The sequence below is a fragment of the Athene cunicularia genome (genome assembly GCF_003259725.1).
Source record: "Athene cunicularia isolate RWA chromosome 1 unlocalized genomic scaffold, athCun1 chr1_part2, whole genome shotgun sequence".
NCBI lineage: Eukaryota > Metazoa > Chordata > Aves > Strigiformes > Strigidae > Athene > Athene cunicularia.
The window spans coordinates 76,101,963-76,126,662 of NW_020799092.1; the positions used below are offsets into that span (position 1 = coordinate 76,101,963).

At 43.9% G+C, this 24,700-nt stretch overlaps 2 protein-coding genes across 3 annotated transcripts in view; one reads left to right on the top strand and one right to left on the bottom strand.

Moving 5' to 3' along the window:
- CCDC3 (coiled-coil domain containing 3) overlaps nt 1-15,197 on the top strand; it is a 76,372-nt gene extending 61,175 nt beyond the window's left edge. The window contains exon 4 of the mRNA XM_026864001.1: nt 15,142-15,197. The gene's annotated coding sequence lies outside the window, so the exon portion shown is untranslated. The remainder of the gene's footprint in view (nt 1-15,141) is intronic.
- CAMK1D (calcium/calmodulin dependent protein kinase ID) overlaps nt 564-24,700 on the bottom strand; it is a 128,967-nt gene continuing 104,830 nt past the window's right edge. Inside the window, exons 7-10 of one of the 2 annotated variants that reach the window (XM_026863981.1) lie at nt 23,321-23,399; nt 12,857-12,944; nt 12,163-12,301; nt 564-4,543 (exon numbers count right to left, since the gene is read on the bottom strand). In XM_026863981.1, the coding sequence (XP_026719782.1) occupies nt 4,542-4,543; nt 12,163-12,301; nt 12,857-12,944; nt 23,321-23,399 (308 nt within the window). In that variant the 3' untranslated portion in view covers nt 564-4,541. Of the gene's footprint in view, nt 4,570-12,162; nt 12,302-12,856; nt 12,945-23,320; nt 23,400-24,700 lie in introns of both variants that reach the window. The other variant, XM_026863973.1, reaches the window with a different exon arrangement.

Genomic DNA, 24,700 nt, shown 5'->3' on the forward strand with positions numbered 1-24,700 from the left:
AGTGAAAGCCAGAAAATCAGAAATAAAAATGGGGAAAATTTAGAATGAGAGGGGAAATAAAAAAGCAAGACAGAACACACACTGGGACCATGGTCTGGAGGAAAAAGAAGCCAATGATGGAGTGCACACAACAGCCTTTGGAGACCACTGCTGACTGCAAAGGGATTTGGAAACGCTGGTTAAGATGCCATCTCCTTTCACAATTCCCACCACAGGCTGTGTGAGTCACCAGGACCAGCTCAGAAGTGCAGCACTCTCCAACAACTGCATCTCCTTTACCCAGCCTCATACAGATATTCTCCACTCCTAGGAGACAGCCATGTCTCTATATGTTGACATTCAACATCACTTCCAGCAGCAGCTTTAGGAAACACCTGAAGGACAAATCATTCTTTTATCCATTTCCCTATGGAGTAAATTGGGCAGGAAAAAAAATCTCACTGTCCTTGGGGACATAAAGGGACATTGTTGCACAAAACACAATGGAGCAGCCATAGAAACGATTCATTCCCCTTCTTGCACATGTGTGGAGCCTTATGCACTCAGAAACATCAGACTTCACATTGGGGTGATTTAATTGGATTTATTGGAGGAAAACAATTAGTCATCCCTTTAAATTGTCATTATGATAGAAATCTTGATATGTATACATGATTGTCAAGGCAGAGAACCACTTGCGATGTAGCCCCATTAACAATTTGCAGTATTGCAAACTTATGCAGATAAAACTTTTGCAATGCCTTAATACATGCATGGAGTAAATACACATTCTCTCTTCTGTTTGGACATGGATGCTGTTATGAACTTGTATCAATCACAAGACCTGCAATATTAGGCACACTGACATTCCTTGATTAAGATTTAAGCCTTTGTAGAAAACATGCTTGCATTTTCATTAAAAGTCAACTGAGAGATGTTTTACAGTTGGGGATATTTGGGGAGTCACTAGTCTGGACAAACTTGGCTTTTTTTCATTGTTTGCTGACCCAAATCAAATACCTATCTAGAAAAAGGCCCAAACTGACCAAAATGCTATTTCTCAACTAGAGGCTGATGTAGAACAGGATGCTGACATTGCATTGACCAGAAACATGACCCACACCATATCTCCTGATACACTGAGCTACAACTTTCCATACTCTTCAGTTTGGGAGACAGGCTACAGCTTGATCTAGTAAGACATAGCATGTGTGATACCATGCTGGGCTCAGGGGATGCAGATGAGAGATGGAAAAGCTCGGAGCTACCCTGAGCACTCCCCTAGGACCTCTCACCCGCCAGAAATCACAGCACACATCCACCGCCTTATGGAGCCCTGCACCACATGCTGCCTCAGCAATCTGAACTCAGGCTGATTTACAACCATTATTAATGATGAATTTTTATGGGCTTTGGCAATGGCACAGCATCCTGGCTCAGCACCAGCCTTGAAGGTGGGCTGAAGCCTTCTTGGTGCTTTCAGCCACCACAGCAATCCCTTGCATAATTTCCGAAGACTGAGACTTGCTCCCTATGCCACTGGCATGGTGCTTTCTCTCAAGCCCCATGCTTGGCATGTCCTTGCTAGGAAACCAGAGCAATTTCCCAGCCCTTTCAGATGGTTTTACTTTGAGTATCTTCCACACTAACACAGCAACCACTCAGGAGCTGGGACCAATACCCTGCTGATGCCCGCATGAGGATTGGGCCAGAGGTACTACAAGTACTGTATGGCCATCCTGTACCCTGCCTTAGAAAGACCAGCACAAATGAAAATCGGTCAATGATTAAGGGAGGAGAAAGCCAGGGCTTGATTTCCATGTGGAAGAAGGAAAACTAGAACACCAAGCTCTTCCACGGATAAACGGTGGTACTATGTGGAGGTTCATGGATTAAATGCTATGCTAAAAGGTGGTGATGCTTTAGAAATGATGGGATAATTAGCTTAGCTCTCTGCCCTACTCTGCACAGGCAAATAATCACAGCATCTTGGTCCCCAAAATGCAGTTCGTTCTGCAACAGGTGAGAAAAAAATATCTTGCAGGAAGAGAAAAATCATGAGTGAACCAGTCTAAGTTCTGACTAAGAAAAATGAACCAAATGAAAAAAAAAATAGACACACCAACATGGTTCTTGGTAATCCTGAGCATTAGCAACTCAGAGAAGGAATTTCTGACGTGGATCAATTTTTTAAGCATTGTATTAAAAAAGGGACCCTCCCCTCCCCGACTCCCTGTTTCTAGACGTGTGTACATGACTGCTGCATAGTTTTAAGCTGCTCTGGATGGTGACTCTTCCTGTACATGCTGCAGAGCATTCAACAGAAAGACAAAATACATTACCAGGCTTTGCAGTATCTTGTTTACAAAACATCACCTTTTGCATTTACTCAAACTTAACGATGGATTTTGAGTTACAAAAACACTGAGTCATTTAAAAGCAAAACGTAGAAGTAAATCCCTTGAAGAAAAGGTTGGGTTGAATGTGCATAAAGAAAAGGCTTGGGAAATACAGAAACAGTGAACAGCAGTTTAATACATGCAGTGCAGTATCATGCATTTATTTGACATTTGATGTCATAATTAGTTCAGCAGTGTTTTTTCACAATGCTTGCGAGCGTACATGCCCTGATTCCACTCTGGAGTATGGAAAAAACGTAAGACCTGCTCTTCTGACCTTATCATTTATGAAGAAGAGGAAAAAAATAGCTACCTGGACAGATCAGTGGCACGGTTCATGGTGGGGAAGGGGCCTTGAAAACCAGAGTCTGGGTTAAACAGCCTTTATCCTCCGTTACAAACACTACACAGCTTTGATCCAACCATGAAAAGTCGGACCAAAAAACCAGAACCAACTCCTGATCTCCCACCAGTGGGATCTGTGATCCCTGGGGCCACAACATACACACACACACACACATCACACACACACACACGCACGCACATGTGTGTCATGGAGACCAGACCACCCTGGCAGACAGGATGGGAAGGCAGGACCCTGCTGCAGGGATGCGGGAAAAAATGAAGGGGATTGTGTAAAACTTGCTGCTGGGCAAGAAATCTGGAATGACTGTTTACCAGGGGAAACTCCATTTGTGCAACGTTTGCGAGCAGGCTGCCATTGCCTCACTCAGCCATTGCTCACAGTGATTTGCCAACTAGTGCTCCATGTTCAGTTTTGATGCTGTTTTCCTTGGATGCTGCAGTTTGTGTGTGTTTCCGCTCTTTGCTTGAATGATTATAATTCTCAGCATCAATTTTCTGGTGCAAATAAGCGTGATAACGATGGCAAGACTCCCTTCCCATGAATAATTTCTGGGTTGCATTCAGGCCCCAATTCAGATGGATAAAGACGCATGGGAGCAAGAATGCAAGTAATCCCATTAAATGAGAATTTCCATACACTGAAAGGAAGATACTTCTGTACCTCAGGGCTCAGTCTAGAAACTGTTATTTTGCCAGTAGATGAATCCCCCGACTCTTTGGAAAGAGCAAAAGCAACAGGCTACAGTCTGCACGAACTTGTTGGCAAAGTCAATCTGGTGTTTCTATGCGGTGCTCACCCAGCGCTGTGCAGGGCTGGAGTCATTATGACAGGGGGAAATAACAGCACAGGTTTCCCTATATCGGATCTAATTAATGCCAAGTTCACTCAAAAGCACAATATTCTGCCCACTCACCAATGGCTGAGAGTTATCTGGCTTTCCCTGGGGGCTTGTTTGACTAAAAATAGGGTCACACTTAAGGAAGGGGCAGCCTCAGGACCAGCTGCCACTACATTTCTTGGGGCACCCTGAAGGGTCATGTTTTGGTTTGCAGAGGGTTTGGAGAGAAAAGCCAGAGATTAGGGGATGTGTTGTCTTCTGGGGCTGGGAAAAGCTCAGGACAAGCCTTGAAGTCCCTCAGGACCAGGCAGGAGCCCAGAAGGGGAACTGGGTATAGTAAAAATACTGTCAATAGGCATGGAGGTATGCAGGACACATGCACAGTGGAAACCCCTATCTAATGTCTACTGCAGAACTACATGGAGATGTCTACCAGTGGGCTGACATCCCTTTTTGTGATTTGATTCATGTCAGGAACGGACCTCTATCATTGCTTGGTTTTATTTCAGCACCACAACCATAACAGACACACAAGGCATAGGTAAAATCCTACTTTTTTTTTTTTTTTTTTCTGCACCCACTACTCTAATGGCACCTGTACAATAGCAACCAGGACAGACAAGACATCACCAGCAGAGTAACACAGTCTCAGGAAAGCATTACTGCCAGGTTTTCCCCACAATCCTACTTCCCCACTAGCCGTGCCGTGGGGCCAATATCCGTTTCGTGCTGTAGAAGGGGTGATCCAGCAGAAAGTTAGGATGCACTGGGAATGAAGTCACATGCAAAATCAGCAGCGGAAGCCCCTGCCACTGCAATACTGACTTTCAGCTCGCAGAGTTCACGGGCAGCCTGTCCTCACAACTTCTTCTGCAGGCTAAGGGGCCAGCTGGAGGTTTTCTGGATTTTGTTTTCCCAGTAAGAGCACTGCTGTTGGCATCAGAGATGGCCTCTGTGACTCTGGAGGTAAAAATCAACAATCAAAGCTGCAAGCAAAGAAAAAGAAGGGGAAGGAGCTGAGGAAAACAAGTTACAAAGGAAAAACACATCGGTACCAGTAAAGTAAAGCAGGAAAGGGTAACAGACAGGTGAGTCCAGGCTGAAGTCCTCATGTGAGAAGCAAATCACACATTGTTTAGTAGGACAGTCAATTGGGAAAGTGCCCAGAGGGATTTTGCTATCTGCTCCTTCATGGCAAGGCCAATTAGGAATTTTTTTGAATCTTATACCTTGGGGCTACTAGCTCTTTCCCCACATGCACACATTATTTACTCCTGGCTTTGCATTCGCCTGTGAGAGTGGCTGAGCAGAGGTGGATTGGGGCAGGGGAAAGACACGCAACAGCACTGAAGCATCCCTGGCAAGTGATGCTGGAGTATTTGCCGTACCAGGCTGTGCTGCCAAGGGGCAAACAGCTCCAGCCTCCTCCTTAAATCTGTCCTGGGTGCTGATAAGTCAACCCAGTTAACAGATTTACCCAGATTTAAACTGCGAAGTTTTAACCAAGAGATGCTTCAGGACTCAATGACAGGAGAGATCTCTAAGCGTGTAGTAAACCCCAGCCAAGTGTCCAGCTGTGTTTCACTCATACAAAAGAACTTCCCACTACTCAGATCTGTAGCAGAAAGAAACAATTTTGCTTTTAAGTGCTTCTGTTTCTTGTCTTAAGATCTCAGCAGTTGATAACAAGCCAAAGAGAATGACAATAAATTACACAACTCTGGCAGGAAGGAAACCAAATCACCCCAATTCCAAGTGTGGAAGGAGAAAATACCCCTCCCAACAGAAACCACAGAAAGCATCCAGCGAGGAGGGACAGCCAGTGTATGGGGAACCTCCCCAACTGCAGGCGGCATGTCTGCCTTTGCTCCTGTCACTGCTCTTTGTTTTGCAGATGGAAATCCATTTGCTTTTTTTGTTTTCTGCAAAATACACTTAGATGCTGTATTTTGATTACTGGCCTCAGCAACTACATCAAGTTCAAACCAGACCTCAGATTTCAGAAGGCAAAGAGAGAATGTTTGAACCCTAATCTTTGAAAAAAACTGCACAAAGACAGAAATATTCTCTAACCAAATCCTGCTTTTTGTTGCATGCATGCGAACATGGGTAAGTCCCCTGACTTCAAACTGGAGGACTGCCTATTCACATCCGTGCAGATGGAGCAGAGTAGGACAGCTGAGCTTACGTGGGTTCAAAATAACTTGAATTTTTTAGGATAGATCTCTCTCCTAAACTAAAGCTTCCTTAGGCTGGTAAAAGAAAGTGGTCTTAGAATGAGTTTAAATTATATTATACTCATTTTCAGACACCTTTGGAGCAAAACATAAAGAGCCCTGAGGGTAAATGACAATAAAGCTCTTCCTAGTCTTTATCAATGGAGCAGGAGTATATGGTGGCAGCAGCCTGGGGATGGGGACCTGAGCGTGACTGGCAGCGAGGACATCCCCTGCCCTTTGGTACACCCAAATCTTGGCCAGATGTCCTCCTCAGGGAAATTATATAGAGTTTTGCTACCCATCCCCAAAACATCAGTATCTGCCATCTTTCCTAAAATGAGAAGCTGAAATTGAAGCCTTTCGGTGAGGGCACCCATGCCAGCTGCAACTCGGTGAGGAGCACTGGGGGCTCCCAGGGGCTCACTCAGATGTCCCACAACCCTCCAAAAATGGGGAGCAGCTTAATACTGAGGAAACTAGAGATCTATCAGGTGCAAGAGCTTTAAGTGCCACCAAAGGAGAGGCTATTTCAGTCGGTGCTCACTGCCACCTGCTTTTCCAGCTTTTAGTGCTCAATACCATGGATGAAATCCTGGCTCTGCCGGTCAAAGCCAACTGGCTGAAGCTGAAGCAAGATTTTGAAGTCTCAATGAAAAATAAATTATCTTATGGCTTTTCCCAGCATGGTCACTGTTGCCTGAAACATTCAGCTGTGTCTGTGACCGGCTTTCACAATTTCTTGTGCAGGATGAGGCAAATGTGGTAATAGAGCACACTGTGGGGAATGGCTTGTGCCTCTGGTGGGGGTGGACCTGTCAGGGACGCAAGAGGCTCGCAGCGGCCAGGGAAGGGTGCCTGCCTTTGCCACCTGCCTCCCTTCTCTTGTCCTCAAAGGAAAATCACAGCTGGGAGTGGCGTATAAGTAACCTAAAAAGATCTGACAAATCCAGGAAGATTTGCTCTCTTCTCCGTTTCGCGCTGCTTCAATGCATGGCTGCACAACGGTCATGGTGGATGTTCCTAAAGGATGCACAGCACACAGAGCCTGGGAAGTACATGTATTTAGTAACTAAAAAAATGGGGAAATTGAGCTTGCTTTTGTATGCTGGCTTCTAGAGAGGAGGGGAAGGCAGTGCCACCACTGCCCCTGCTTGTGCCCACGCCTTCTGGCAAGTTCCTGCTTTTCCAGCTCAGTGCTCCTCACCAGCCCTCAGCCAGAGCCAAGTGTGATGGAGCAACACTATGCCAGAGCCTGAACTTTGCTCCCAAGAACCTGCCAGTGCTTCACAGAGGGGTGCAAGCATCACCCCCCTCCCTGGGATTGAAACCCAGGCCCACGGATATTAAGGTCCACATTTTTCTATCTGGTTTTCAATACTCAGTTTTGGCCGCTCTGGGAGGTGCTGAGCATCAGCAACACCAGGCAGAGCCCAGGGAGCTGCAGGTGCTGAGCACCTCTGGCACGGAGCCCTCGGGCTGGATGTGCCCTGTACCAGAGGCCAGGCTGGGAGGCGGCTGGTGAATTAAATGTCTTGCTTGAGGGCAGCAGAGCGAGTCAGTAGCAGAGGATGACTATGACTCCTAGCACCCATATTTTCCTTTTTGTTCACTCTGCTTGTAACACACAGTGACCTGAAGGAGACAGGAGCTGCAGGATGAGACTGTGCTCTGTCATTTTGTTTGCTCAGTTCTGGCCAGCTACTAACCGACACCGTGCATCTGCCTCTCCTCTGAAACAAGGGTGCTGCAGATCCCCAGCACTACAGGAATGAGGCCAAGGATGAGCTGACTCCCAGCTGGTGGCAATTTAACTCTCACCATGGCTTTCAAGGAGGAGGAGGGTAGGAAAAGCAGGAGTTACTTAATCTGAGCAGTAACAGCTCTGCTAAAGCCAGACAGACTTGCAGTCCAATTTGAGGAGCGAGAAATGGCATGCCATTGAAATCCTCCCGTGCTGCAAAGTTAACAGCAATTCCCACCTACAGAAATAGCCTATCCCCCAGCAGACTGGAAGGAGGGACATTACTGGAAGTACTTTTTAGAAGAAAAAAAAAATATGCTCAGAAAAGTATCTCTATTTAAATAATCCAGTTGAGATGTTTGTAGTTAATGGAAAAAAATACAACATATACTGTTACCTACACTGAGAAAAGAGTAAATCACTGGGAAAAGAATGAGTGTTCATTAGTTAGAACATTGCTAGACTCACATATATATATATATATATTTATATATATGTATATATATGTACAGCACCAGAGACTGTTAGATCCGTTCCCCCTGGAGTCATTGCAGTTTGTGATAAATGAAACATTTCAGAATTGCAGTAAAAAATATGGCCATAAAAAAATCTTCTTTCTTCTAGTCCTTCGCTGAGCGTGCACCGCAGGGTGGGATCGCGCAGAGGCAACCTGCCAGCCCAGCCGCCTGCCCGCTCCTCGCCGCCCCGGCTCTCACTTGCTCCCTGTGTGCACTGTGGTCACTGTGGTGGGTCTGGGTCTCCGGTCCCCTCCTACTGCAGAAACGCCTGAAGAAGCAGATGAAACAAAACTACAGAGAGTGGATGGAGACATACCTAAAAGGAAAGCCAGAAACAGAGTTAGAAATGTTATTTTTGGAGGTGGGAATGTGGGCAAAGCTGAGTTTCTTTTGTAGCACGCTACAGAGCGGAGGGGACTGCAGCTGGAGACGGTGCTCCTGCTCTTCCCGCAGTGGTGGGTTGGCTGGGTACCTCCACAGGGCATCTTCTGCCCTCCTGGACCATGGCTGTTCGCCTACTGCCACCAAAAGCAGTTGCATATGCATGTTGCAATGAATAAATGTCCAGCTTTGGTATGTGTTCAACAAGACCAATTCCACATTTCTGGGGCTGAAGACAAAGAGTTGTGGGATTAAAAATCCCTCCGGCATTGTACTGGCTCAGAATAATTTTCCTCACGGGCTTGTTAAAGATGACTAAACTTCTCATCATGGTCATCTAGCTAAATGAACAGACTGTACACCTGGACTGAAAAAAATTCCCCAGGCATCCTGCAAAGCTGCTGATAAAAAAGTACAGTGGGTCAAATTTGTTGCTGAGTTCCAGTAAACCTAGAGGGAATGTAAACTTCTGTGACTTGGACATCACTCTAGCAACAATGTCGCTCCAGGTTTTGCTGATATGTCTCCAGGACTTCCAGCTAAGAGGTGTAGGTTGACATAGGTAGAGTATCTAGACTCAGAAACCAGTTCCTTTTGAACTAAAGTCTTCTGACATATTTTGATGAAAAAAAGGGGGTTTAGCTAAATTAAAATGTTTATAGAAAGTGTCTGCTTCCAGTGAACCCTCCACCACGACTTTAAAAACCGAAACCCTCCAAAGCATAATCCCTGAAAAACCAAAGTAGACTGGGTTTTGAATGACAGATTCAAGGTTTTGCTATTCCAGCACAATGTCAACAGGTTCTATAGAAAGCACTGATGAAGAGAAATAGAAGATATCCTTGCCCGAGCTTTCCACAGGTGAACTACCCCTCTCCCGGCAGCTGTCGAGACCCCACAGGGGGGATCATTAGACTCTGCTGGCATGTGCAGCTCTCCCAGGTAGTTTGGCAGCCTTGTAGGCACCGATGTGCAAAGGTAGCTCCTGTGAGAAAAAACCTGCTGAATGGGGACCCAGCATGGTCACCTTGCTCTGACAAGATGGAGGCTCAGTGTGATTAGAAATACAGTTCGTTTTCCCAGCCTAAATAAGGAATAAAGGATGGATGAAACCTAAATTAATAGATTGTTGGACTGGAGTTTGATACGGCCCCTTGACTACTCCGGATCTTTTTGATGCTTTTTAAGACTTTTAACTGCTTTTTCATTCTTCAAGGTGGCATTTCAACCTCAGGGATGACTATGCTGTACCTACACTTGGCCACATCCCGTTTCCTGGCAGTATCAACATTTGATACCTTGGCTTCATGCTGCAATTTATCAATTACCTTAAAAATAGAGACATCTAGGTCCTGTAATTAAGCTAGGCAGTCCAATCATGTCTAAACCAAATAAACCAGGAATGGCCTGAGAATCAGGCCAATACACTTGAGAAATCCCAAATGATTCATTCAGATTTTCCTGACAGGTAGCATAATAGAGCCTAATGCATCATCTCTTCTCTGCCCTAATACAGAGAACAGAATTAGGATGCAGCCTGACATAACCTACTCTCAGGCGAAGGCTGTACTTAATTGTCTTCAATGATGTGAAATTGCTTTATTTGAAACTATTTGGAGAGCTCATTAAATGTCTATTAATAACATTAGGCAGCATTATATTTTGTAATCGTGGCACAGCTGTTTCATGTAACTTGCTGCACGGGATCTTTCTCGTGCAAGAAATCTGTCCCCAGAGGAAATTGCTGAGAAAGAAAGAGGCAGGACAGAGACCTCAGAGGTTTCCTTTTTCCCAACAGAAGGTGTTTGGTGGAATGCGTTTGATGTCAGCTCCCTTTTAATGTCACTCCTTATATTTGCTGCTGGCTCTCCTCACTGGATCTCTGGGACTCCAGCATCTCCTAATTCTTTAATTTTTTTGAGGAAGGAAAGTTCTGTATTGTCTGACAAGCTGGACTTAACCTGGGATGCTTGGAAATCTTCCAGTACTTTTTTGCCTCATAGTTTTGACACGAAAAAGCTTAACCTATCTTAATGCATCTGGTTTATCCTTCATATCCTGGCTGACTTCTCCAACGGTGCAAAATATTGTTGGATTCTGTGCAGGGATCTGCTGGGTTCTGTAGTGGTTAAAAAGACTTTGTTCTCTTCCCACCCTTCTTGTTCACAGATGTTTTTCCATTATTATTCAGACTACTCAATGCTATTAATCAACACCATTTGAGACTGATCAAATGGATGGATGGAAATTAATTACCCCTCAGTTTCAAAGCAAAGCATGCCATCAGATGCTCTACACCTAACTGGGGTCCAGTTTAGCCATACTGCAGCAGGAACCAAAATGAAGGGCATTTCTCCCCTGTATGGGGTTTTCTACATCACTGTATTATCACTGCATGGCTGGAGGTGCTTTGCGACTGGTCAGGGCTGCATCACTCCTTTGCAGGTGTCAGAAGTGTGCCAGGAGCACTGTGATGCTTTTTCGGCAGCAGCTGTAGGATTTGGCACTGGGCATTGCAAACTGGGCACTGGGCATGAATCCCCACCAGGTCCGGGATGCAAAGGGAAGGGGATTTCCCACAGCACAGGCTGGGAAAAACATCTCACGCAGCGCCCACAAGGCAGATCCCACCCCACCTGTGGGGGAAACAGTGCCCATGAAGTAAGAGAAAGCATAGCTTCCACACAGAGCCATGGGGACCACAGCTGGTGGCAAGTCCTCATCAAGGAGCAGAGGCTGACTGGCAGAGGAGGCAGAGGCAGATACGCCATCCAAAATCCATCCTGAATAGCAGGTGCTTTCGGTTCCAGAGTAGTGCGGGTTATAGTCTAGAAATGACCACTTCAGTCCCCAGTGAAGTAATACCATAAACTATTAGCATTCCTTCTGGTGCCACACCTTAAAATAATCTCCTCTAACTGTAAAGTCCACATCCCTCCATTTCATGATAAAAAATCTCTTCAGATGGACAGAAGAGAATAAAAGAAATGCTCAGAAGCCAGAGTTTAAATAGGCTTCATTGCAAAGGACACATTTCTCTTCCAAATGGTCCCTTCACTGCCATGGCTCCTTCCCTGGCATTCAGAAAAAATATATATCCCAAGCATCTGATGCCATCGGGCAGCTTGCAAATCTCAGTTATAGCATATAACAAACAAAGTCCTGTTGTGGTGCACAGAGCCTGAGTTCTGCTCAGACAAATAAACCTCTTCATACAGGACCTTGATTTGGCCCAGGAAGAGAGAAGCTGGGTCAGACTGGCAGCATCAGTCTCCATGGAAAACAGAAAAAGAAAGTAAGCCAATTTTTACAGAAAAATGTCTCATCATAATACTGGAAACTCAAACATAAACAGTTTGAGTAAACTTTTTCAGTTTTCAACCAAATACAACATTTTTTTGCTGTGGGGGTCTGGGTCTTTTTCCCAAGTGAAAGCCCTTTTTCTCCACAAGAGACTGTGTTTTTTCTCTCAAAAATGCATCAAGCTAAAACCTCATTTTTTTTTAGTGCACAAACTTTTCCAAGTGAATTGTAGGCTTTTTGGCCAACTAAAGATGAAGGCCTCAGTCCCTCTTCAGTGTTTATTTTAAACACCTGCTTGCACAAAGCCGAGCCTACTGACAGCGAGGACTGCAGCCTGGAGGTCAAGAACAAAATGGGGGTGCCATGAGTTTGCTTGGCTGTTGCAGCAGGAGCTTGCTTGGGATGTTGGCTACTCACAATCTTTCCGTGTGGCTGCATCAGGAAGTGGCGCGGCGAGGCTGAGGGTGCTTGACACGCTGGCGCTCGCGCTGTCCAGGCTGCTGCCGAGGTGTAACCGTCTCATGTGTCGCACGACTGCTGTGGCGTTAAACGCTTGCTGGAGAAAAAAAAAAAAAAAAAAAAAAAAAGGAAGAATTAAAAAATTGGAGGTGGAAGGGTTACTTCTGCTCTTCTTCTGGCTGCTCAGAGTTGTCAGAAGTGAATGACCCCATCACCTTTCAAGCTTTTCTCAGTTTTTAGTTTCTAAGCTAGAAACAGCAATATCAAACCGTACACATTTCTGCTCGGGTCCCACTCCCCGTTGTTCCTTCTAGCGTTCAGTTGGGATGTGGCAGCCTACATGGAAAGTCATATTTGATACACCCTTCCCTGCAACAACACACAGCGTGTCCTCATTGCTTCGTGTCCCCCCTGTGGTGCTGACCTCAGCTCCACTATAACCATGGGTGCTTTAGCTATGAGCAGCCCCAGCTCTATCTCTCACACTCATTATGGTTGTATACTTGGTTAGTAGCATCCTCTACAAAAGACCCCACAGGGCTTTAACCTATGTCTGGACCAAATATTTTGACATGCTGAAAGGGCGGCTGTATGGCCATTGTTTTAGCAGCGTTATGTGTCTAAGCATCGTCCCTGAGGACAGGTCACTTACTCTCCATTTGCTTTTTGCAAAGTTCTTCCGGATCTGAGCGCTGACCGACTCGTGAATGTTTTTGTTGAGCGCTGTATCACCAGCAATCCTGAAATGGACAGACAAGACAAATTTGTAAGAGATGTCTTGCTCTCCTTGCATATTCTTTCTTCCTCTTCTCAACAGAGACGGCTGGTCCAAGGTGTGATTGCTCTTGCAGTGATGATGATTTCATTCACACAAGGGCTCAAACTTCCCACCACTCTCTCTGCTGGCAGCAGTGGTGGAAAATCTGGGGCAGTAAACACAAGCGTAGATAAGGTTTGTAGGTCTGGCAGCTACAAAGGAGTACAACCTTATTTTGTTGGTGCACGGCTGCTTTCTATCACCATTCCAGCCCTAGATGAAAACATTCTACCTTTATTTTTTCTTTACATCTGAAGATTTAACATCAACAGGCTGAGACTACTTTTAGCCTCAGCCATGCAGCAGCTTCCAGAGCCACTCCAACCTGTCTGACTTCTGTTTGCACTAAGAGATTTTCCTGCCACCCTGCAACGTACATAGCCATTCATCATGATTAATGTAGATTTACAGTAAAGCAGATACATGGAAGCTCACTAAAGCAGCACAGGCTGCAAAAGTAGCTTGAGACTCAATCTAAAAACTTGACTGATCTTGCACAGTTTTTTTAACAGATAAAGACACATTAAAATATCCACTAAACACAATTATTTCAAGGGAATTTTGTTGATACATTTAACTCCGCAAGGCATGAGATCTGTTAGAAAGTAGGCATCATAGCAAACTGATGTTGGGCCATGGCGCTGGGGTAATTAGTGCTATCTAATGTAGGTGATGCCAGGAAGCAAAGATTGCTTCCTGTATTTTACGTGATGTTTTCAGAAATTAATTTTTTAGCCAGAGTGTAGAAAACCAATCTCCATTAGCAATAAAAATTACAAGAAATTAAATAATCCATCAGTCCCAGAGCCTCCCAGTCTGGGGACATCCAACAAAATAATCACAGGGTCCAGGGGCCTCAGTGGTCATCTAGTCCTTCCCAGCTCTGTCAAAATAATTTTGACAGATATTTGGCTAACCAGTTCTTAAAGATGTCCAAAAGATGGAGATTCCTCAGGCAACCTATTCCAGTGCCCCATTATCTCCCAGAAGACATGGAAAATAGTTTATTCCCTTTGTCTTTGAAGCATCCTTTCACATATTTGAAGACTGTTATCACGTCTTCTCTCTGCCTTCTCTTCTCTAGACTAAACAAACTGATTCTTTTACTGTTTCTTCATAACTCATATTTTCTAATCCTCTGATCTAGTGAGCTTTTCTGGACTTTCTCCAACTAGTCCACATCTTCCTCAGAGGGCGGTACCCGAGCTGTTCACTGTTTTCCAACTAAGGCAGTAGAACGGCAGCATCACTTTGTGTTTCTTAAAAGATGAGACTGCTTATATAACCCAGCCTGCTGTTTCCATTTATGTATCCCACAATCTGGAGATATTCGTTTCATTTTGCCTAGATCATTCCGAATTGTAACTGTGTTCTTCAAAGGGCATACAGCTTTTTCTGCCTTTGTGTCAACCCCACATCTAAGAAGTGCTCTCCGGGACCAAATTGCTCCCCTCCTTCCTGCTGGCAACACTCACTCAGGATGTCAGAGGGATGAGAGGAACTACTTGCTCTAGGGAGGAAGGTGAGGGACTAAATCCCCATTTCCCAAGAGTGGAAAGCTACTAATCCCATCTGGGCTAATCTATATTGAGTTAATCAAGATCATTGGAGCCAGTATGATTGTGAGCATGAAGGTGCAGGGTTTCCATTCAGAGTAGCCCACTTCCAACTGGGAAGGGCACTCGTCTGACCACCACTGCTACATAACCTCTAGCTCAGGTAGACAGAAGAACTGGTACCATGAGCAAAGCATGGCTCCCAGATGGTGTCTGATGTTCCCTCTTGGGTCCCTATGCTGTTGATGGAGAAGGGGAGGTGTTTGACTGAGAACTGGAAGATCTTCAGATCTTTCTCTGAAGAGGATTCCTTCTGATCACCTCTCCCACTGACAGAGAAGCAAGTTGGTCTGGATTTCCCTCTGGGGCCAGGCAGCTAAGAGCTTGGTGAGGCAGTATCTACTTTAAGCATCATGGTCATTGTTCCATCCTCTGTCCCTCACAGGGAATATTGCCAGGCCCAGCACAGACTCTGATGGATCCCATGCAGTATATACTCCCAGAGGGACACAAAGCCCAGCTGGCCTTGCACTCACCATCACTGCATTTTCTGTATTTCTCTAGCATGAAATAATCATGTGAAGCAGCTCCTACAGCTTTACCACAGCCACACCTACATGACCCAAATGACATGACACAGTGTCCCTGACTGCCTCCAGGTCACTTCTGTGAAGAGCTGACCAGAAGCCTGAGAGGACTGTAGCTGTATGCCCTGCACAGCTCTTTAGCTTGGGGGCACAAGTGTGTGCAGATTTGCATCCACTCTCCTTGCACACTGCTCAGACTTTCAGTGCAGACAGTCCCTAGCAGATTTTCCCGGTGGGAATGAAAACTGGTAGTCAGAGTCAGTCCAGAATGTCATGAGCACTCTGCTCTGTCCAAGAACATCTCCTCGGTGAAGGCTGGTGCCCTCAACATGTACCAGCTGGAAGCACTGACCGTCATACTACAGATCTGCAGAAGAAAACTAAGCCAAGCAACTTAATATGTGGACAGCTACAAGCCAAAGTATCTGTTCAGTAACTGATCAAAAAGACCAAGCTGCAAAGAGAATATTGACTTCCATTTGTGAAGAACATTTTTTCTCCAACACTAATGAAGCATTTTGCTTTACGGACAAGTTCATTAACAAGCTGTATAAGCACAGATCATGTTTTCCACTTGCCCAATTTTATTTTGGAAACGTGGAAAGAACAAGTTCTTGGGGTACGATGCCCTTGCCAGCTCTTCCAGAAGATCTTTTTTGCCAGTCTCCACAAGGACTTTCAAATGCATTTTTGCTATTTGAAACTTTTCATTGGGTGTGTAGCTCAAATACAGCCGAAATATTTTTTTGAGTTTAGGGATCATTTTCTGAAATGTTGGTGGTTTCAATAAGGCACTGCTGGTTCCAATAGTTCACAAACTGTTTTCTACCACCACTAACTCTATGTTCGCTATGCAACTCTTGTAATTTCAGAAAAAAAAAAAGTCTTAGTATTTGGGTGTTTCCCAAATAGGCATGACAGTTTCACAGAGGGATGGACAAACATGCTGTGGAGCCTTGTGATGCTACAGTGGTGGGGACCATCCTGCATCTAAAATCTCTTCAGCAGCATTACAACCTTGCAGATGCTAGTTTTTAATCAGAGTGAAATAACAGCAGTATTTTGTTAGCACATGTGCTCGTATGCTGAACAGTGTGGCTCAAAATGCACCCCTGGCTGCCAAATCCAGATGTGGGATCATTCTCCAAGCCATCTCTGAAGAACTATCCTATTAATGGTGAAATGTTGTAATGAGGGCTGTGCTTTTACACTGTATTTTGCACTTGGATGACCTCGAAGCTTTTAGAAAATACTCATAGAGTTATAGTTTATACTATAGTTTTACTTCTAGGAAAACAAAAGAAATGCTAGCATCCATTTGCTGTTGTTGTTTTGCTGGAGATGCGGTGGTTTAAGGACACAGACAAGAGAAGTGAAGGTGAGCAGTAGAAGTCATATCTTTTATACAATCAACTGGTAGAGTCTGAAAAATTAGATAGCTTTTTGGGCCCGCAGATCTATCCTGAGGTGGGTATCATGAGCATCATCATATCTATAGTGAATGCACTTAATCACAAACTTTAGTTCCTATACTGAGAAGATAATACATGAAATTTAATATAGATGTTTTAAAGCGTGTTATAATTGCCCTTTCACCTTTCCCCTAACCCTCCAAGTCCTCAAGCTATAAACCACCTTGCTTTTCCTTTTAGTACAAAAATACCTTAGCGTTTGTCTTTCTTCCTTCCTCCCCTGCACAACATACCCTTCTCCTACAGGCCTCAGCTTCATTTTTCCTGAGAAACTGCCATCTTCTCTTTCAGAGATGATCAAACCGATGCCTATCTAGTCAAACCCTGAGCAATAATTCTTGGCTTGCAGTTAACTTTGAAGTTAATTGTGTCAGCACTGAAGCTTGTTTTTACCAACTATACCAGTTGGCCCAGTAAAATATACAACTTCTACCTGCTACATATGTATACAAAAATAAAATTAAACAAATCAGAATGATGAATGATCTGTTATTATGTTGAGCATCACCCAGAACTTAGCAAGACCGATTAGCCTAACTGGAACTTGGCTTTCCTCTCAGGAACTTGGCTTTCCTCTCAGAGTCCCCATTTTGCAGCACCTGAAAGCAGCTACATCTCAGCAGTGCTTTGGGGAATTTCATGTTGAAGTTGGTCTTACATCCAGTTGTAAATATATAAGCGTCTCAATATAGAGAATTGGTTACCAAGGGCCACAACCTGGTGATTCTCCATCACAAATACTTCCACTGAAGCTAAGAAGGATATTTGTCACAAATAACTGTAACAAATTTAGCCCTGCACATGAGAGAAATCTAATCTAATGATCAAACATTATTTCATGGTATCTAATTTATTTTAGCTCTCTGGCTTCAAAGCTATCGCAGCAATTTATCTGGCCATACCACTTCTAAGCTTTGAGAGGAACCTCTAACAAAGACAAAAGCAGTAAATTTCCTTTTGGATGGTTCTCTGTTAGCATACTGCAAGCACATGTCTCTTGCATCCTCCCTGCCCACGATGGAAGGCAGAGTCTTTCATCTACCATTATTTTCTGAACCTTCATACTTGAAGGCAGCCAACCCAAATGCTGTGCTGGCCAAGCAGTGCTTGGAAATACTCTTGAGTATGATGACAGGAAACATGGAGTTAGCTGTAAGGGATAATGCTGAAGGGTCATAACTTTTCTGTACATACACACACACACACACACACACACATGCATGCATATAAATATACACACACACATACTGTATCAGTGATGTTCCAAAATAAATAGAGTGCAGGAACAAACTCGATAAGAGTTTGATTTAATGTTGTAAACATCAGCAGTTCCCTTCAGGGAGCCCTTTTCACACTTCAGACAACATTGTCTGAGAACTGAGCTCTTTGTAAACCATGTCCTTTCCCTGTGTGGAAATTATTATCTGGCTTGTGCTCGCTGGCACATAATAAACACTCAGGGTCATGGTCACATTTTGCAGAGGCTCAGTTCTTGCCAGAACTTTTACGATTCTTCAGTGTAGAGGGGATGGACATTGGCACATCCCAAGTATCCACTGTCCCTCTGCACAAGCAGTGGGGAAAAGTGAGGGCCACACAGGTCTCTAAGTGCCACAGCCTCCTTCTCCCCTATAAAGTCTACAGAAGGAGGTGATACATACATCACCCTTTAATTTAGATGTCCCAAGTTGCCTTCGATGCCGTAACCGGCTTCAGCACACAGCTCTAAATCCATTTAAGGTCACTTGGGTAATGCTTGACAGAGCAAATAAATTCAGAGCATGCCTTCCAATTCCTATACTAGCTTCCTAACTGTTGGACCTCCTCCTTGCCCTCTGAGGACTGTTTTCTTTCCCTCTGACCCAAACCAGGAGGGTGAATTCGGGGCTGCAGGACACACCTGATGGGGAACGCAGTGTGGTCCTATAGCTGGAAAAAACAGGTCCTCAGGTTTCTGCTGCTCGCCCTTAATCACTGCAGCCTAAGCAACTGCCCTAAACAGGATGTGGGCTCTGACATGGCAATATATTTAATAAACTTAATTGCTGTCATTAATGTAAGTTAGGGAAACATTAAAATGTATCAAGCTGCAGCAAAATTACCCCATTCTTTTGTTACCTTCATTTTCCACATCCTTCTCAAAGTCACAGTGGAACAACTAAACAGAACATTGCACCTTTGCAACACACCATAAACAGTGCAAAGCTCAGTGAAAGATAAGCTATAAAATAAATAACTTTTCCAATGGAAAGCATAAGTCACCTGTATATTAAACTGGAGAAATTTGTATAAGTGGACAGATTGTACAGGCTGGGGTGTAATCATTATACCAAGTCTTACATATTGTACTGTTTCAGCTACCACACTTCACTGCAATTATTAGCCTCCTTTTCTGCCAACTCCGAGTTTAACATACCGTCCCCCTGCCAAGGCCATTTGATTATAAATAGAAAAACATCACGTAAATGCAGGCATGTGGAGAACAGATACAGCACAGAAAAGTGGGCCATTCGGAAGAAGTATTTACTTTTTTTAGGGTCTGATCCTGTACAAACATTTAGTCATGTGAATAGCTGGCTATTCTAGAGCAGTTTCCCGAAATTCAAAGAAATTATTAACCTTAAAGGCACAAATGTAATAACTTGCAAGAATCAGTTCTTGCAAGCCTTGTTTGGAAGTTTTTAATAAAAGTATGGATTAAAAAAAACGAGGTATATTTTGGAATCAGTTTGTTCTTCACAAATTTTACATATTGAAACAATAAAATCTCATAGCCAGGTTGCTATCTCATGCACAGTTAACTATTTTTATCACAATCAGATTATAAAGTTTGTGTGAAATACTCATGAATTGATAGATTTCTCCCTAACTTGTGGCTGATCCCAGTGATCTGATGTTGCAGGGTCAGATTTCACAGGAGGAAGAAAAAGGGAAAGCTGGAAAATGTCACTACATGGAACCACTTCATTGTATGTATCAATTATCTACCATTTGCACAGCACCAGTGATTTGGGTAGATGTTCTGTGTTCCACTGGTGAGACAAGAAGACAAACCCTCACTGGAGTTAGTGGCAGAATTAATTCCCATTAACCTCAGTGGAATTAGGATTTCACTCCATGCAAACTCTTAAGGTTCAAAGATGTTTCCCCAGTTCATTCCTCTACAGAACCAGTTGGTGCAGGCAAAAAAAATGAAATGCTATTAAGGGCTACTTGAAGTGAAAGCACTATGTAAGAGCATATAATTTATGGGACCACTTGAAATCTGCTCTGACCATCTCTTCGCACTAAGCCAATAGTTTTATGTACCTCATTACTTTTGATCACACACAGAGAAGATAATGCTATGTAAACACTATGGAAGGTGATGTTGCTAATGGAGATGTATGGTGAAAAATACATGCTCATGTGAGAAGGTAGTATGGATGCTCCCATTACAAAAGGCTTGGTACCCTCTCTCTGTTGACTGAACATGTGCACCCTTATCTCGGACTGCTGCAGCACTGAATGAAGTCATGAGAGAGGGGAACTCAAGCCTGGACTTGTTGGAAACTTAAATATGCCCAGGCTGAGAGAATGACGCAGCTGACTATTGAGAGGAAGCACAGAGCTCTCCTCCTCCTCCACCAACAAGGCCTTTCCTTCCTTCAAATGGAAGGGGAGGATGCCTCTGCAACAGATATAATGGCCAGAATGAGAAAACAAGCAGTAAAACCCTCATTATTTCCTAGCATAAGCAACCTTTTAAAATGTTTCTTGATCAATGGTTTGGCAAAAGGACATCCCATCGTTCACTCTGAAATAACAGATAATATCCGGGTGAGCAGCCTTGATTACCAACAAAGCATTTATCACTTCAGCATCCAAACTCTCCAAACATCACTGCACCACTCTCCAGAGAGGTCCGTAACTGCAACATTTATGTTACAGGAAGCTTTTCAGAGCAAGGGGGGAATGAGACATTGAGTTTTGCTTAAGAGCACACTGGGGAGGACAGAGGCGTATCTTTGGAAACCTCCATGCTTTGCTTTCACTGTACAACTGCCATTCTGTAATCCACTGGCACATACTGTCTCTGTGTCAAAGGGAGGTGGATTTGGGGTGTGGGGTGGAAACATGGTGAATATTTTAAACCTCCCTACTGCAGTGCCATTTGTATGTCTGACATTTCAAAGGCTGACCCTGAGCCGTGCTTTACATGGCTGGGAGGTAGCGCTACAAATGAACCACTGCCTTGCAAAGTCAACTTGCCAGAAGAAGCCCCCCTGCCACAGAAACAGGGGAAAACCCTTTTTGGGGGCTGGTTTTAAATGGAAGATTGGATTCCGTAGAAAGTATCAAAAATTATGGAGCAGTCTGTGAGTTTCCATTGGCCCCTGGCCATGACACGCAAAAGAAAAAAAAAAAAAAAAAAAAAGGAATTTGTTCCTTTAGGAGGGCCCAGAAGCTGTGTGTGTTACAAGTGCCACGTTTCTTTGTTGCACTCCAGCAACCAACACAGATGTATCAGGGCCAAGAGCTGGATGCTTATGTTTTGTGTATTTTGGATGTACGGCTTTGGAAAATCTGCCTCTGAGTTATACAAATGGTCACCTCATTCTCTGCTGGGAGTTGCATTCCCATTGTTTATTCTGTATTTCTAATATTGACTTTTGTAACTTGTTTAATTTCCTGAGGCTCAGGTCAGTATCATTTAGAAATGTTTTCTTTTTTTTCATCTCATGAAAGCTGGATTTAATTTCCCAGATTTCCTTTTTGTCACACAGACAATGCAGTTATTGATGGGACATCGGAAAAGGGCAGGCCCAGGTCTTGACTTCTCCTCATCTCTTTTGTATTGATGCCAGCCACTGATGCAGCTAAAAAACATCTGTACAGCGTTTCTCATTGTCATTGGCATGGGGATGAAAACAAGACCCTTGCTTTTTCAATGACTTACATGGTCTTCTGCATCGCAAGCTTTCCTAAAACTTTTTAATTGTAAAGGATGAGCCTCAATTTTATCTTCAGCCTAGTTTGTAATCACAGCAAAAATCTGCAGTCAGACATTGGTACATCATTCCCACTATGAAGAAATCAGTGCCATTTCACTGTATTTCTACCACTTATGTAGTCATAACCTACTAAACTTTTTCATGAGTGCCTAATCTTTCTGTCTAGTCCCAGGACTGAAAGCAGCAATGAGATGAGGCAAACCAGTGAGTGTCAGAGAGAAGCATAAACCCCTTGAAGCCAAACTTAAGTATTTGTTCTAGAGCTACAGCCAGTAAGTTTTACTTTGCTCTGAAATTTAATATGATTTTAAGCTGAGTACCAAGCTGTCTGGTACCCTCATGACTGGAAAGGTTGTGGACTGTGTCCAAAATCCATGTCTGCTGAGGAAGCAGAGATGACCAGATCCCCACTGATAAAGCTCCCCGTCTTCAGAGGGATGCAGACCCCATCCTATGAATGACTGTCCCCACATCCCAGCAGAAAGCAGTGCTACCTTAAAACTCACTGACAACCTCCATGCCATACATTCTTACCATACATTTTAGACTAAACTACACTACTTGAGGCTCATCCCTGGGCTCAAACTGTATCACCAGGATGGTTTTGCAGTCCATCACACTGTTGAGCTAGTTATGACACTGGTGCAGTTGCTTTTCTGAGGAGCTATGGACGCTAAAGAAAACCATCTGTTCCCCTGTAAATGCACAGCCTAATGCTCTTCTCCAGCCAGACCTCCAGAAACTGCAAAAGGAAATGGTATTTGTGGTAATTATGACAGCATAAAAACACAGTCTAATGCACACCTGGGGCGAAAATGCCATGTCATTGACTCCTTTCTGTTGCAGCTACTATAACAACCAAAATAACATCTCACTTCATATATAATGATCCCTAGCCTAAAAGACTTACATCCAGATCCCACTTGTGGGTGCAGCTAGTAGTGTGGGGTGGTGCTCAGTCACTCAGTTGGTCAAGAGTACATGAGCCATTCTTGTTTCAGCTACATAATCCTTAGGTAACGTTGGTGAAGTCATCCACGCAAAGGTATCATGTAATTTAAAGCACTTAACAGAGGTCTAAATTACAAATACAGTCAGACCAGGTGCTTTTCTGTAGTGACTAGAGATAACATTGCTATAGCCAATTCAGACTCAGCTTATCTCTCTCTCTAGGGTTTCCTATCTTTTCCATTCAACAAGAGAGGATAAACAGCATGTGAAACCAGCCTATTGCAAGCAGGAGGTATACTATCATCTGTAAACCATAAATGAGGACTTCCTGTTTCATGGGATGCTCTTAATTACTCTTGATATTACTTTGGCAGGGTTCTCATGGGCAGGTTGATACCCAGCTTTCTGTATACCTGCAGAATTTGACCTTTTGCTCCAAAATACGATTTCAGGGTTCAATCATTTTGGCATATCCCACTGCTGCACTACAGTCAACGTTCCTAATTCATCATTTCACTGAATCCTTGCACAGATACTCAACAGGTTGGTGCATGAGACTGAAGTCCATCATGGTTTTCCAGGAAAATCTGGAGGACGAAGGTGGTGGTTGTAAGAATAGAAGCACAGAGTTATTTAGTAGAGGTTAGTATACCATGTGGCAGAAAAAACACTTCCACCCATGAATGTAGAATAATGTTCTCTGTCCTAAGGGTTTCACACAGCAGTGATTGTTACCTACCAAGGGTGTCGTGCTGCTTGCTCACAGGTGTATCTTTTATTAGGGTCCTTTTCCATCAAATTCCGAATGAAGTCTTTAGCTGTAAAAAAAAGGAGATAATAATTTAAAGCAATAGGGTTTACGCTCAGTTCTGCTGCCAAATGATGAGCCAACAGCATCGATCAGGCTACTAAGTGCCATCTGGCCGCAGCACCAGAAAATGGCCCTGGGTCATTTGTTATTTATTAGTACAGCTATAACCAATGTGACTTAGGACCAAATCCAAGCTATATAGTATGGCAGATAAAAGCTGAAGGCATCTACTCCTGCAAGTATATTTAAGAGTGGGATGGATAATTCGGAGTCAGCAGAATACAAACCTGCCAGCTCCCGGCTCCCTGGTTAGCCAAGTTCCTCTGACCTTCTTAGTGGTCTGAATCTGACCACATCTGTTGAAGATGCTGGTAAACAGAGTGAGTGAGAAAGGCAAGGAGGAGGTCAGATGCCACAGCAAGAGGAACTTCTCATTGCTCACTCCAAGCAGTCACACACGTGGGCAGCGTGAGGACATGTTGCATATTTAAAATCAAGTTACAGAAGAAAATGGACTCCCTTGAGTATGAGGTAGTGTGTTTTTAATCAACAATATAATGGAAGGAAGGGAGATCAGAGCATGGCGTGCATCCAGTAGTTTCAGGAAAGAGTAGCTGAAGGAGCCACAGCAAAGCCAAATATGGAAGGAAAATGTTTGTGCTGATTTAGGTGATGGACTTTCCCCCAAAATGCAAAGGGGTCTGCCAGCAGACCTTCATATTTTCTCTAAAAACCCTTAAGGACTTAAAAAAACCTTCGCATCACATATATTTTCAAGCAATCCATCACAATGATATCTGGACCGCAGATGTAAGCAGCATGAAATGTTGTTCTATGCAGAGATAATAGGATATATAATAATCTGTAAAATAAGATGCTTATTTTTATATCTCCCCTGCCTTAATCAGTAATACTAATGAATCAGAAAACTGCATTTCTAGGGATATTGTTGATTGAGAAAATATTCCTTGCATTCATTTCTTCTCCTGCATGAAATGGCTGATTTTCCCCCAGGTTGGACAGAGCGAGGACACCGAGCTTGCGTGACCTCTTAAGAGACCACGTCAGTGGCACAAGCGGGGTGCAATGCTGACCATGCCCCTGCTGTCACCTATAGACACTGATGCTGGCAGACCATAAGCCATGCTGGAGCCAGAAGCCTTTAGATGTATTTGCCTAGACATGTTGTACAGGTTGATACATCTGCCTCTCTGCCAGACTGACAACAGCAGGGACAGGCAGGCACTATGGGTTAAATGTCTTCTGCGCTGGGTGGGGAACTAACTAGGTGAGCTATCTGGATCCAGC